The sequence below is a fragment of the Saccoglossus kowalevskii genome, chromosome 6 (assembly GCF_978046115.1).
Source record: "Saccoglossus kowalevskii chromosome 6, keSacKowa6.1, whole genome shotgun sequence".
NCBI lineage: Eukaryota > Metazoa > Hemichordata > Enteropneusta > Harrimaniidae > Saccoglossus > Saccoglossus kowalevskii.
The window spans coordinates 14,725,158-14,740,071 of record NC_140646.1 but is presented as its reverse complement, the minus strand read 5'-3'; the positions used below and the strand labels follow the sequence as shown (position 1 = coordinate 14,740,071).

Sequence of the window (14,914 nt, the reverse complement as noted above, 5' to 3'; positions counted from 1 at the left end):
GATATTACTTATCTGAATGAGCATACTTTCATGGCCACTAAAATTATATATACATATCTAGCCGAAGAACAACAAAAAATATGAATTGTGCAAAAACTGGGCGATATTATGATTGAATAAGGCACAAACAGCAAAACACACTTTAATTTTAAAAGATTGATCATTATTTGAAACGCCAGGGAAACGAATTGTTTTGAAAACAAAATAATCAACAATGATCTAACCTCAAACTAAGTAAAGAATTCAAATAATTTCAACGGTTTTATCTCTCCATCCAGTGTTTCTATTGGTCAACCCTAACCCTGAACAGTTAATTTTAGTGGCAGATCTACCCCATACGCAACTCGTATGAATAAATAATCAAGAGATCGACAACATTTTTGAAGAAAAAAAAAACATGTTTATTTATCAATTTACACTTTCCAGTAAGTTTTGTGATAAAGCTCCACCAGCAAAATTTAGTATATTTTTAATGTTATCTAGTCTATGGCAATTCCACAAAAACGAAAGAAATTGCGTGACATCAAGGGCGTTATTGATGCAAGTGCGTCAATAATAGCAGTCTCGGTAAATAACACGGCAAACATATCATTTTCTCGTAATTTTCTCTTCACTTGACGAAAACACATTTCACATGAATTAAATTCAGGTGAGTATGGTGGTTGAAAAAGTAGCGTAACATTTCTTGTTGCCAACATTTCACGAAGCGCTGGCTCAGTTATTCGGCCATGGTGAAAACCACAATTATCCATTATTACTGTATCGCCTTGTGACAATACATGTTGCCCATTCTCGTCGAATAACTCCATGGTCTCTTCAAAAAAATTAAGCATTTCGAGTCCATTGGAAGGACCGTCTAAAATGTTGAAGTTACTTACACCTCGGGCGTTGTGTAAGAGATTCACTGTAAAATTGACGTCAGAAGCATAGCGTTGAAACTCGACAGCTCTTTGACCGCGTAAACTGTGACCGTAATTGCGATTTGGCGTCGTTCTCTTCACACCAGTCTCGTCGAAAAAGTGCAAAGTTTGTGAATCAAGTTGAGAAACAGTGTCGATATATTGTAATATTCGTTCCATATTTCTTTCAGTAACTTGCTCAGTAGGAGTTTGACTTATTTTTTTGAACGAATAATTCAAATCACTTTTCATTATATGATGTACCATACGCACCGAAGGCAAATTTTCCTGTACGCAAATATTTTCCCTCAAGAGAGACATGCGTATTTCCTTTGCCGTTAGGGATGGTTTCTGTAAGAGACGAAATTCCATAAACTCAACGATTTCCTGTGTAGATTTCAGTCGACGACGGCCGCTACTTTTGTCGGAACGTATCCAACCGGTGCGACGGAAATGCCTCACAATCCCTTGGACCGTTGCCCTCGCTAGTCCAACTTCCTTGGCGACCATTTGCAAACTATTTCCATCAAAGAAAAGACGAATGATCTTCTTCCGAGTGTCTTCGTCTACACGCTTTGGCATAATAGCAATAATGTTATAGTCGGCGAGCAATTCAAACTTGAATCCAGAAACTACACTCAAAACTAAACTGTTCTCACGATGGTAATTCCATTATATGTTGGGGGTGTTATTTGTATTAACAAGGTTTATTATATTAATGAAACGTTCAAAATAGAATTTATTTATAAGTAAATAAACGAGCATATCTATGCATGACATAATAAAGTGTCCGACAACAACAATGAATTAAACATTGTTTTATAGATGTTTGACTGGGCGCTTACACGTTGTAATAGTTGAACCCATCTGAAACCCCGGACCGTTGTTTTGATTAAATGTCAAGTGTTACACAGTTTGTTATACCTACAAAGCAATGGAATATCCCAACTACCCCTCGTTCCTCGTGCCCACACATCAAAAGCATACCGCGTCCGGTGTTTTGATTAACTGTCACGTGTGAGTGTGTATAACTTTATTGCGTCTACAACAGTCGTTGGGGCGTCTAGCAAAGTGTCTGGGGATGTTGCAAAGTCCCTCGGTAATTACCTAGCGGGTGCGCGAGTTAGGTGTATGTAAATATCTTGCGCTCGCTGTAATCTGATTTATTTAATCTGACATTTTGGTGACTGATCGCTCCCACTTTTACTTAACATTTTCTCATGCCTTTGTCTCCTTGCTTACCAGTTTGTGTACTGCTCAAGACACAGGTGGGGTTGAGATTGTTCGAGTGGGATTTCACCATTTCATGTCTGTAATTTATAAAGGTTAAATATACTTGCTTTATTAAATAATGTTTGAAACTTACTACTTGCGTCCTCTTTACTTGAGGCTGGTCACGTTTTATTAGTCCCCGTTCGGACGCAGTCCGAAAACGGGGACTTATGTTTTGCCCTGTGTGCGTCCGTGATCACCTGTATCTCGAACATGCATGGACCGATTGAGTTCAAACTTCACTCATACATCACACATTATATGGGACATATGCACATGCATTTTTTTCATGATCCGATCATGGAACTATAGTTTATAGTTCCATGATCCGATTAACGATAGCCGAATAGCGGCCATTTTAAGGCCGAAAATGCATCAAAATCGCACATTTTCACCATTCCGGACCCGGATCTCAGTTATGCATGGACGGATATTGTTCAAATTTGGTACATACATTAAACATAATAGGACCTTGATGCACGTCATTTTTTTTTTGGATCGGGTTCGAAATGGCCGACTGGCGGCCATTTTGTTTTAAAGAATTCAGTTCTGGATCCGTATCTGAGACATGCTTGGATTGATCGAGTTCAAACTTCACACACACAAGGTACATCATGTCACAAATATGTATGTGCATTTGTTTCATGATCTCATTAACGATAGCCAAATGGCGGCCGCTTTAAGGCCGAAAATGCATTGAAATCGCACATTTTCACCATTCCGGACCCGGATCTCAGTTATGCATGGACGGATTTCATTCAAATTTGGTACATACATTAAACATAATAGGACCTTGATGCACGTCATTTTTTTTTCCCGATCAAGTTCGAAATAGCCGACTGGCGGCCATTTTGTTTTAAAGAATTCAGTTCTGGATCCGTATCAGAGACATGTCTGGATTGATCGAGTTCAAACTTCACACACACAAGGTACATCATGTCACAAATATGTATGTGTATTTGTTTCATGATCTCATTAACGATAGCCAAATGGCGGCCGCTTTAAGGCCGAAAATGCATTGAAATTGCACATTTTCACCATTCCGGACCCGGATCTCAGTTATGCATGGACGTATTTCATTCAAATTTGGTACATACATTAAACATAATAGGACCTTGATGCACGTCATTTTTTTTTTCGGATCAAGTTCGAAATGGCCGACTGGCGGCCATTTTGTTTTAAAGAATTCAGTTCTGGATCCGTATCCGAGACATGCTTGGATTGATCGAGTTCAAACTTCACACACACAAGGTACATCATGTCACAAATATGTATGTGCATTTGTTTCATGATCTCATTAACGATAGCCAAATGGCGGCCACTTTAAGGCCGAAAATGCATTGAAATCGCACATTTTCACCATTCCGGACCCGTATCTCAGTTATGCATGGATGGATTTTGTTCAAATTTGGTACATACATTAAACATAATAGGACCTTGATGCACGTCTTTTTTTTTTTCGGATCAAGTTCGAAATGGCCGACTGGCGGCCATTTTGTTAAAGAATTCAATTCTGGATCCGTATCCAAGACATGTCTGGATTGATCAAGTTCAAACTTCACACACACATGGTACATCATGTCACAAATAGATATGTGCATTTGTTTCATGATCCGCTTAACAATAGCGAAATGATGGCCATTTTAAGGCCGAAAATGCATCAAAATCTCGTATTTTCACAATTCCAGAACCGGATCTCAGTCATGCATGGATGGATTTTGTTCAGATTTAGCACAATGTGTTGTACATATGCAGGTGCATTTCGGTCATGATCTGCTTTGAATGTATATGTCACTCAAATATGAACGGAACGGGGACGTGTCATTGACAATGACTTGTTAATGTTTGACCCAATCCTGTACAAGATTTAATTTATTTGGCAATATTGTTAAAGAAACCAAACAAGTTGACTTCAAGCTGAAGTTGATGTTACCAAATTTAACTTGCTTATGTGCGTATAGTAAAAGGTCCTTATGCATGTTGGGGAAATATTGGTAATAACCTCGTGACATAACCACTATATCATCATCGGTAACGTGCCAGGGGATAATAAAAGTATACCAGGGAATTACCAGTATTGACAAACAAATATATTTATTTTGAAAACAATAACTCTATTGATACAGTTAAAAATGTTTTAACTATTAATCACAAATGAAAGTATTGAATTAGCTGTGGTCCCGTCCTTCCAGGAGAAAATCCAAAACAAGTTTGTTGAACTTCTCTGCATATCGTAAGTGAAGATTGTGCTTACCATCTGACCATTTTACAAGCCTAAACAATAAAACATAATTAAACTGCTGTAAATAAATAAATTATTTATAAATCAAACAATATACCTTAAAAGATGAAGTCCTTTGTGAAATAGTCAGTTTTATTCATTTCGTTTCAACCAAAATAATGTAAACATTCATCACAGTGCACATAAATGCAAAAATTCCCATGTGACATAAACATGTGTAGAGTACATTTAATGCTTAAAAGGTGGTGGTCGTCACGGTGGTGCATGTTAAAATTTTGTGTAAACAAAGTAATATTATACAGATGATGTATATACGTTTTATTCCATATCGAACAGGATGTGGCTTGACGACTAGCTTTAAAAATTGCATTTGACTACATGTATGTTCCATTCAAAAATAAATGAATAATATTGTAATTGTATTTGCATGATAAATGTTGCCAAACATCACCAAGCAATTGTAATTTCATGTCATCAAATCACATGCGGGATGTTCTGTTTAGTGATAGAATATTTTTATTTGACGTTAAAATTAACCTGAGATGCACACAACGATTCCTGAGTTGTTACTTTTATCTCCATATATAGGTCTTGTATTACCACTGAGGCCGAGAACAAGAACAATTGTTGCCTATGATCGTTATAACAATAATTTATTATTATAAAATAGTTTTAAAAAAAACTGTTACAACAAAAAATTAATAAATAGAGTAGTGAATCTATGCATACAAGTCAGTCTGCACATCTCATGCATGTTCTCATGGTAATGTACTTAAGTCGTGGAAACTTTAAATTGCTAGAATCTGGCTATTATTGACTAGAACAATTCAATTCCTCTCAAATTTATCTTGAATTACTAGTAGCAAGTCTAGAAATAAACAAGCATGCATTACAGTATATTTACCTTGATCCTTTGATATTGGCATGCAAGTAATCAGCATGAAACATAGGCACCATTGCATCCTTCTCACCATGCACGATCAGAGTTGGACACTTGACGTCACAAAGATTCTTTTTACAAATATCTCCATTATTGCCATGGTAATAGGTATTAATAATACCATCCATCCATGCATTCCATATTTTCTCAAATTCATCACCATATACTTTGATCATTGGGGCCCGCATACGTTCACTCCATTTTGATATATCTCTAGTGGCTGTCAAGAATTTTGCAAATTGGTTTTCTTTGTTAATATACTGTGTTGACACATGTGCAAATGTTGACTTGTACTTCCCCCCCAAACTAATAAGGTTTGAATGTTAAGCATAAATAACAGCTCAAAATACAGATTTTAAAACGTTTATCGTATGAGATAACAAGCAGCCTGTTGGCTGAGATAGCTTCGCTGTTAGCAATGCACATTTCAATTAAAGAACAGAAGATATCTTTAAAAAAAGAACAATATGTATAGTATCAAAGCAATCAGACTTGCTGTTTGCCACAAGAATTCAAAAATATCACTTTTTATCAAAAATGACAAAAATATTCATTAAAATTAGATAATTGAAGACATCATCTTGAAATGAACAAATCTGAGAGAGGTCCACATGTAGTACCTATATATATATAGTAGCAAAGCAATCAGACTTACGGTTTTCAACAAGAAGTCAAAAATATCACTTTTTAACAAAAATGACAAAAATATTAAAGATAAAATAACAAAATGAACAAATCTGAGAGAGGTCCACATGTAGTACCTATATACAGAATTTCAATGCAATTGGACTTTTGGTTTTTAACAAGAAGCTGAAAATATCACTTTTTACCAAAAATATTCACCAAAATTAGAAAATTAAAGATATCATCACAAAATGAACAAATCTAAGAGAGGTTCACATGTAGTCCCTATATATGTAATATCAAAGCAATTGGATTTGCGGTTTTTAACAAGAAGTCGAAAATATCACTTTTTACCAAAAATGACAAAAATATTCACCAAAATTAGAGAATTGAAGATATCATCATGAAATGAACAAATCTAAGAGAGGTCTACCCAAGGTACATATACACTAAGTATCCAAGCATTCATACTTTTCAAGAAGAAGTCGAAAAATTAAAACATTGACACGGACGACGCCGGACAATCACTCATATGACAAAGTCGAAAGTGGAGCTAAAAATAGTATTTAAACATGTGAGGATTATATGGTTGAATAGAACCAATGGTGGCATTCACGTTAGAGATGTCAACTTGTGCCGAGATTCGGTACAGAGTTGGCGCGTACTGAAACATGTGTGTGAACAATTGTGACTGATCAGCATGTGCAGAAAAAAACTTGATCTTGGTCCCGATAGATGCTCGGGATCGAAATTCAGCATGTACGGAGATTTCCTGTCTGAACGCACAGCAGAAACCAAACCCTCGGTGGAATTTAAGAGAATATGTACTGTCTAGTATGACATGATGATGGAGGGAAGTGAAGTTAGATACGTTCAGATGCTGTAGTAATGAATGAAATGCTGCAACCGTTTTTTTTTTCTTGCAATACTACATCAACGTAAAAATAATAATTGTTTTTAGATTCATCTTTGCTGTTCATGTGCACAATGACTTGTGATAAATGGATATAATTTCAATATAGCAATTATTATTATCATCACATGCAATTCGTTTTCCATGTTTGGGTCAAATAACAGATCAAAGAGTAAGAGTGTGATTTCGGCATGAGCCGAGTGGGTCCCAAGTGGGTCCTGACTAACATGAACGCTACTGCTGTAAATCGCTCAGCAAACACAAAGGATTACAAATTTCAGCACATGCTAAAATCCCATAATGTGAACGTAGTAAATATTGAAGTCAATCTAAAAATTTTTACCAAAGACCATTCATTTTGGAGTTATTGCTCGCACAATCATGTGACCCGTCTTTGCCCCTTTTATTGCCATTTCTGTTTGCTATATACTGTCCTCAACGGTATTTGTATATACACAGACAAGCGGCTCCCGGGCAGTTACAAAGCAACAAGAGACTGGGACAAAGCTTATATAACATTGATTTTGTTTCCAAAGTGACTAAACAAGCCATTAACTGGCTAAGAAAGGTAATGTACTAATAACCATTGTGGTCAAAGCCCTTAGTGGAAGCCCAAGCCCAGATAACTGTACAGGTACCCCCACCTGCAAAGAGGAAGCCAAGGTGAACCTTCCAAACAAGCAGATCAGGACTACATGCCAGAGTATTTGTAGTTCTATTCTCTTTAGAAAACTATACTATTATGCAACATTTACCTTCATACATCTGTACATCATCTGCTGTTACATATGCATTGCCACCCCATACAACTAAACGATCAATAACAGATGCATATCTTGATGCCGCTATTAAAGCAGTTATAGCACCGTCACTCCAACCCAATAGTGAAAACTTCTGAAAACCTATTTTCTGAATATAAGAGAAATACATCAAACTAAAAAATAAATAAATTAATGTTGAATATACATCAAATGTAGTATTAATATGAAGTTATTACAAGGATACTGCAGCGTATTAACCAATGTGCATACTGTTCGTGTACATCTTTTCCTCACAGGAATACATGTACATCATGCCTAAATCAAAAACGTTTAGAACAGATTTAGTGAACTACTTTGTGTGGAGTCCAGTCAAACCCTGGTGGCAGCCATGTTTGTTTTTATTGTAAGAGAACGCTTACTGCATAATCGTTTCATATTTGGAATTTGCATTTCCTAATGTGGTAGGATGAAAATACCGAGTGCAATACTGCAAAATTATGGCACACTGTGATTTATGGCGTTACAGTGACAGATGTATAATCTTCTTTATTGTAACCGTAAAGATTACAGACTTTTTTCTGGTTTGTACATAATAAAGTATTTTTTTGAAAATAATACACCGGTAGTATGAATAACTGAGTAGTGCTTGTCTTTTAGTGAAAGCATTGTTCATGTATCTGATACCGGTAACATTTAAGTAGAAATGGCTCTGTCATGAATATGTCCATGGAATTCTGTGTTGTACTTTCTGTTGATTTGTTCATAAAGTTCCTGTCTTTCACCTGAATATATTATGAAACGCGTTTCATCTTCAAGTCTAATGAATGTTTTGCAAATATTTTCATCAGCTTGTGTTTTGGGAGGTGTATGTCTCAATTTCAAATTTCTAGCTTTAGGAAGCTTATTTAATATTAGGCTAATGTTTTAACTTTCTTTATATTTTTTTTCATAATGTTTAAATAGGGTGCACATTTAATTGTATTATTTAAAAGTTAAGATGTGTTCCAAATCTTTGTATATTTGTTTTCCTGATATACATATATCATGGAATTTCTGTTTTTTATTATTGTCAATGTTCTTTTCATTTCAATTTTAACTATGCAAATCCAGAGGGATGGGTTGATTCGTTGTCATGTGGGATTACCGGTACATAATCTAATGTCACACTGAAACAACAAATACCAGTAACTATTCAAAAAACAGTACTGAACCAAACTGATATCTGAAGGTACCAGATGTTGTACCTATCGACTGGCCTTATTCAGGCAAAATCATACCTCTGTTGCAATTGTGGGTCACCGGCCCCCAAAAATGTTTGAGGTGCTTGCGACCTACATCCCTTCTACGTCTTGTCGTTATGGGTTTAATGTCTTAAACCACTTCGGATTTCAATAGAATAAAAACAGTTTAATGTCGGCACTCTACTAACAATAGATCAAAGAGTATTTATGGAAACATAGAAACAAGATGGTTATACAGATAGAAGTTTAGTTACTTTCATAAGGTCAACAGCATCCTTGGCATCCACATCAAAGAATTTAGCAGAGAAGTTCCTCTCTGCTGGTCTTGATTTACCATATCCTCTGGGATCCCATGCGATGACTGTTAAGTGATTCCTGTTTAGACCTTCCAACTGAGGGGAAAAGTCTGTGTCTGATGAACCTTCAAACATATCAAAACAGCAAAATTATTTCTCTCAATATGTGAGAAATAATGTATAAATCATATAATTTTTTACTACCTAATTTTATGTTATTTTAATGTTCTGTTTTTTACTTACCTTTTTACCTTACCTTTTATTACTTTCATCCAAAAATGAATTTGGAATTTCATTACGGTGTAATAAAACTGTATTATTATCATTATAACTACAAATTTTGTTATTGTGAGAAAAATTGCATCATTTAATAATGTTTAATATATAGAATATAACACTAAGTTAACAAACTCTGATCACATACCTAATGCACCTGGCAGGAGGAGAACCGGAAGAGCTCCAGTCCCTGCTTTCTTGTAATGGATACTGGCACCATTTACTTCCATTTGATGCTCAGTGACACCAGAACTGAAATAAATAAATTTTTTATTTATTTAATTAAATTACATATATAAAAAACAATTGATTACAGCTTACGAAAATACCCCTTGCTGACCCTCTTAAGATGTATAAAAAATGTCACTTCAAACACGATTTTTCTAGCGGTTGTGATGGCAGTCACCTAGCTATTTGTAGCTAGTGTCATTAGCAGTTTTTACCTTGTCTTGTTTTTACAGCGATTGTCAACATTAAAAAAGTATTTTCATTTGACACAATTAGAATAAAGAGTGAACCTTTCTCACAACTTTTAAATAAAGATACATTTTATTGGGAACACTAAGATTCAAAATCTAGATCTTCCAATCAGTTATATTATGGTCACTTTACTGCATGATAAAGGAAGTGATTTGTTTTCAACCATTATTTAAAATTATATATAACATTTATGAGCATTTTATTTAAGGTGTTCATGCCTTCATAAAACGAGCGAGTGTAAAATCCCAGTTGTTTTTGGCAAGCTTTTATGTTTTTATATATTTTTTAACAATTTAAACATTTTTAAAAAAAAAAGTTTAAAGCATATATTTGGTGAAGGGATTAAAATAATGCATTTCAACAATTTACCCCTTTTCTTGGTGTGAGAGTTCAGCTGGTTTCTCCTGGAGGCAATATTATATTCCATCCCTTGGAGTATATTGAACCACAGTCCCTCAGACAGTGTTGAGGGACTGTGATTGAACATACCATTTATAAGCAATGAAGTTTAACTTTTGTTTTCTATTCCTTCACTGATATATATTGCTACCAAGATAAGGAAGTTTAACAGACATGGGTAGTCTTCGTCACCCAACAAAATTAGGGATTCTATGTAGATTTCCAAGTACTATAAAGAATGATTCTCCAAATATGTTTCAGTATGAGATGAACAAAATTACATTGTTTGGGTCTGCTCACCACATCCCTAGCGTCAAAGGCACAACCTTACTAGCTTCGCCCCCAAACAAGCTGAAACCCTTTTGTGTCAGCAAAATTTGTCCCTCAAAATACAGGAAATAGCGTTTCAGAGGGTTTAGATTTCAAAATGTCCGGGGGAGCATGCTCCACTGATCCTTACCTTACCACCAGATATTTGTAGTATTTCATGTCAGTGAAATTTAGAACGCCGTATCGAAATGGTTTTAATTTAGAACGCCGTATCGAATTTGGTTTTAATTTCGGCGGTACTGTTCCGAAATATGGCGTAAAATGTTCGTGACTGCCTCGTCGTAAGTTCTTCCATACCACTCCCTCCACATGAACTCGTCCAAATACCCAGGCAACATGCTTTCCAACACTCCCGTTCATTCTCTTCAGCTTTGCCTTGGCTCTATTCCAGTAACTCTCAATTGCCTGAGTATGGACTCCGGTGACTGGGTCGACGAAATGGCGGCTATGATTAACGGCGGCATATGAATAACGGTCGTTGTTCGCTAGCTGTTGGTAGGCTGCCCACTGGTCCGAATGGATAGTGGTCCCAGGAACAACCTTGTCTTGGATTATTGGAAGAAGGGTGGCGGCATCACGGTGTTCGACGATCTGCATATAACCAATGGATGGTTTATAAAACCTATCAACCATACCAAACACCCATCTTTCTTCAGCTGGGGCCCTTTCGCGATGATGCTTGCACTTGTGGCAAAATAAACTTTCGTCTATTTCAACCACGGTGCCTGGACACCCAACTCAATGTCTTCGCCCATCAGCTTTGTACTGCACACTTCACGCAAAAAGTTGCAATAATCTACAAGAGACTGGTGAAAGACTCCAGTCTCAGTACTAATCTTCCGTGTCGGATAGTCCATAGCCCATTTTAGTATAATTTTTAAAAGAATGTCCAAACGTAAACGTGACTTGGAAAAAAAAAGATCCATGTCTAATTGATAATCGGTTTCGAAATTTTGCGCAATCCTTATTTAAACATCGCGAAGTAAATCCGTCAGTACAGTTTTTAGCGTTTGCCAAAACCATAGGCCGAACACAAGAAAGACAATTTTGCTTCGTTGCCAAAAGCCTATGTTCCTTGAGGAATGGTATGGTTTCGTCAATACCACGGATTGCGCTAGCCTGTCGATAAAAGGCCATATTGAACTAAACGAAATGGAAATAAGTCAAATGTAATATTAAATTTAAAGTTGAATTAAACAGCAAATCTGAAGCCAAGTGGAATCGAATTAAAAGTTATGGAATTAGTTGTAGAATGGAATAAAGAGTTTGAATAACAAATCTAAAAGTATGCCTGGTAAAATAAACGAGCTTGTTTGCCACTAGGAGTACCCGAGTTGCAGAAGGCCATTAGACCAATGATGGTAATGTGAAAAACTTGCATTTTTATACACCCTTTGACTACTCCTTCCAACCAATATTAATTGTTTATTAATGTCTTTGGCGGAATTTTTCCGTTAAAATAACTTGCCTTTTCGGTATGATTGAAAAACAAGCAGCCTATCGGCTGAGATAGCTCCGCTGTTAGCAATGCACATTTCAATTAAAGAAGTGAAGACATCATTAGAAAATGAACAATATGAATAGTATCAAAGCAATCGGACTTACAGTTTTTAACAAGAAGTCGAAAATATCACTTTTTACCAAAAATTACAAAAATATTCACCAAAATAAATTAATTAGAGAATTGAAGATATCATCACAAAACGAACAAATCTGAGAGAGGTCCACATGTAGTACCTATATATGTAATATCAAAGCAATCGGACTTACAGTTTTCAACAAGAAGTCGAAAATATCACTTTTTACCAAAAATGACAAAAATATTCACCAAAATTAGAGAATTGAAGATATCATCACAAAATGAACAAATCTGAGAGAGGTCCACATGTAGTACCTATATATGTAATATCAAAGCAATTGCACTTGCGTTTTTTAACAAGAAGTCGAAAATATCACTTTTTACCAAAAATGACAAAAATATTCACCAAAATTAGAGAATTGAAGATATCATCACGAAATAAACAAATCTGAGAGAGGTCCACATGTAGTACCTATATATGTAGTATCAAAGCAATTGGATTTGCGGTTTTTAACAAGAAGTCGAAAATATCACTTTTCACCAAACAATGACAAAAATATTCACCAAAATTAGAGAATTAAAGATATCATTACAAAATGAACAAATCTGAGAGAGGTCCACATGTAGTACCTATATATGTAATATCAAAGCATTTGCACTTGCGGTTTTTAACAAGAAGTCGAAAATATCAGTTTTTACCAAAAATGACAAAAATATTCACCAAAATTAGAGAATTAAAGATATCATTACAAAATGAACAAATCTGAGAGAGGTCCACATGTAGTACCTATATATGTAATATCAAAGCATTTGCACTTGCGGTTTTTAACAAGAAGTCGAAAATATCAGTTTTTACCAAAAATGACAAAAATATTCACCAAAATTAGAGAATTAAAGATATCATTACAAAATGAACAAATCTGAGAGAGGTCCACATGTAGTACCTATATATGTAATATCAAAGCAATTGCACTTGCGTTTTTTAACAAGAAGTCGAAAATATCAGTTTTTACCAAAAATGACAAAAATATTCACCAAAATTAGAGAATTAAAGATATCATTACAAAATGAACAAATCTGAGAGAGGTCCACATGTAGTACCTATATATATAATATCAAAGCAATTGCACTTGCGGTTTTTAACAAGAAGTCGAAAATATCAGTTTTTACCAAAAATGACAAAAATATTCACCAAAATTAAAGAATTAAAGATATCATTACAAAATTAACAAATCTGAGAGAGGTCCACATGTAGTACCTATAGATGTAATATCAAAGCAATTGCACCTGCGGTTTTTAACAAGAACTCGAAAATATAGTTTTTACCAAAAATGACAAAAATATTCACCAAAATTAGAGAATTGAAGATATCAACATGAAATGAACAAATCTAAGAGAGGTCTACCCAAGGTACATATACACCAAGTATCAAAGCATTTAGGCTTGTAGTTTTCAAGAAGAAGTCGAAAAAGTAAAACATTGACACGGACGACGGACGACGACGACGGACAATCACTCATATGATAAGCTCCGCTCGACAAAGTCGACAGCGGAGCTAAAAAAATGAATGTAACAAAGAATGCAACACCTCCAACAAAGAACATAACACCTCAAACAATGCTTGATAATCGAGGCGGCGCGTCAGACGCTGCCGCCCAGTGCCCTGCTTAATTTCACACTACTTATGGCGTTAAAATGACGGGCTCATTCATATCTGACTACGTTTGGTGAGCCACAATCGAGGAATCGTACATTTACCCAAAGATACTAGAAAAGTTGTTTTTGATTCATCTTACGTCTTGGTTTTTATACATGCATATGCATTGAGTTTGATGACATCCGGTAGAGGTCAGTGACCACGTCCTGTGACCCGCAAGTGATCCTTTGTCGTTGGTAATTAACATAAAATGGCGTGCTTTTTGTAAGTCTGCAACCACCACTGTTGTCCTAGATATTCGACTTTTTTTCTCTTACGGTGAGATAATAACACCATTCAATTGTTTCCCTCTACATTGTGTAAGTTAGATGTGTGTTTGTGTACCACTACTGCTTTTCATAGGTTTCACTGACCGCGTCTCGTGATCCTTTGTCGTTGGTAAATAACATAAAATGGCGGGTTTTAAGATATACGGAGCGAAAATCGCAGAGAAGCTATGCGTAATCCAGATGATATGAAACGTCATGCGTTTTTTTTTGGGGGGGGGGGGAATGCCCCCCCCCCGGATCCGCCACTGATCAATAAATTCTGGCACGAATACACGAACTACAGCTAAACCAAACGCCGAGAAGCTGCATCTAAATCACTTATAATCTTAATCATGGCTACATGAACTTGGCCTATATTCGCAAGTCGTGCAAAGAACAAGCGATCACACATCATTTTGAAGACGTTGACAATGCAACTTGAACTCTCTCACCTTACGCATCGTGTAGTCATACACGGATTTTGTCTGAGAAGAATACCAACTCTTGCAGCATGTCGACAGGACACAGCTAATGCCCCACTAATGACCATGACTTGTCATGCAGCTGAGGAAAACTCCGACCCCAGCAGCCACGAATGATACAGTTGATGACGTATTTCCGGAATCCCACAAGTCGGGCAACCTCGTATTGTAATGGTGGCCGGCCGAAAGGCCCACGTTTCGCAAACGGTTATTAA

The 14,914-nt window shown here is 36.0% G+C and overlaps 2 protein-coding genes across 3 annotated transcripts; both read right to left on the bottom strand.

Moving 5' to 3' along the window:
• Positions 1-479: 479 nt before the first annotated feature.
• On the bottom strand, positions 480-1,481 carry LOC100375439 (uncharacterized). The gene has a single exon (XM_002738266.1). It carries the CDS (start codon positions 1,479-1,481, stop codon positions 480-482), a length of 1,002 nt encoding a protein of 333 aa, XP_002738312.1.
• A 2,767-nt stretch (positions 1,482-4,248) lies between these two features.
• On the bottom strand, positions 4,249-14,834 carry LOC100366331 (serine hydrolase BPHL-like). Of its 2 annotated transcripts, none has more exons than XM_002741229.4 (6): positions 14,670-14,834; positions 9,613-9,716; positions 9,147-9,313; positions 7,646-7,799; positions 5,318-5,573; positions 4,249-4,445 (listed from the first exon to the last, which is right to left on the bottom strand). In XM_002741229.4, exons 1-6 carry the CDS (start codon positions 14,765-14,767, stop codon positions 4,340-4,342), a joined length of 885 nt encoding a protein of 294 aa, XP_002741275.1. In that variant the 5' UTR covers positions 14,768-14,834; the 3' UTR covers positions 4,249-4,339. The 2 variants fall into 2 exon arrangements, with proteins under 2 accessions (XP_002741275.1, XP_085356216.1); XM_085500090.1 differs by lacking the exon at positions 14,670-14,834 and adding an exon at positions 10,804-11,321.
• Positions 14,835-14,914: the final 80 nt, after the last annotated feature.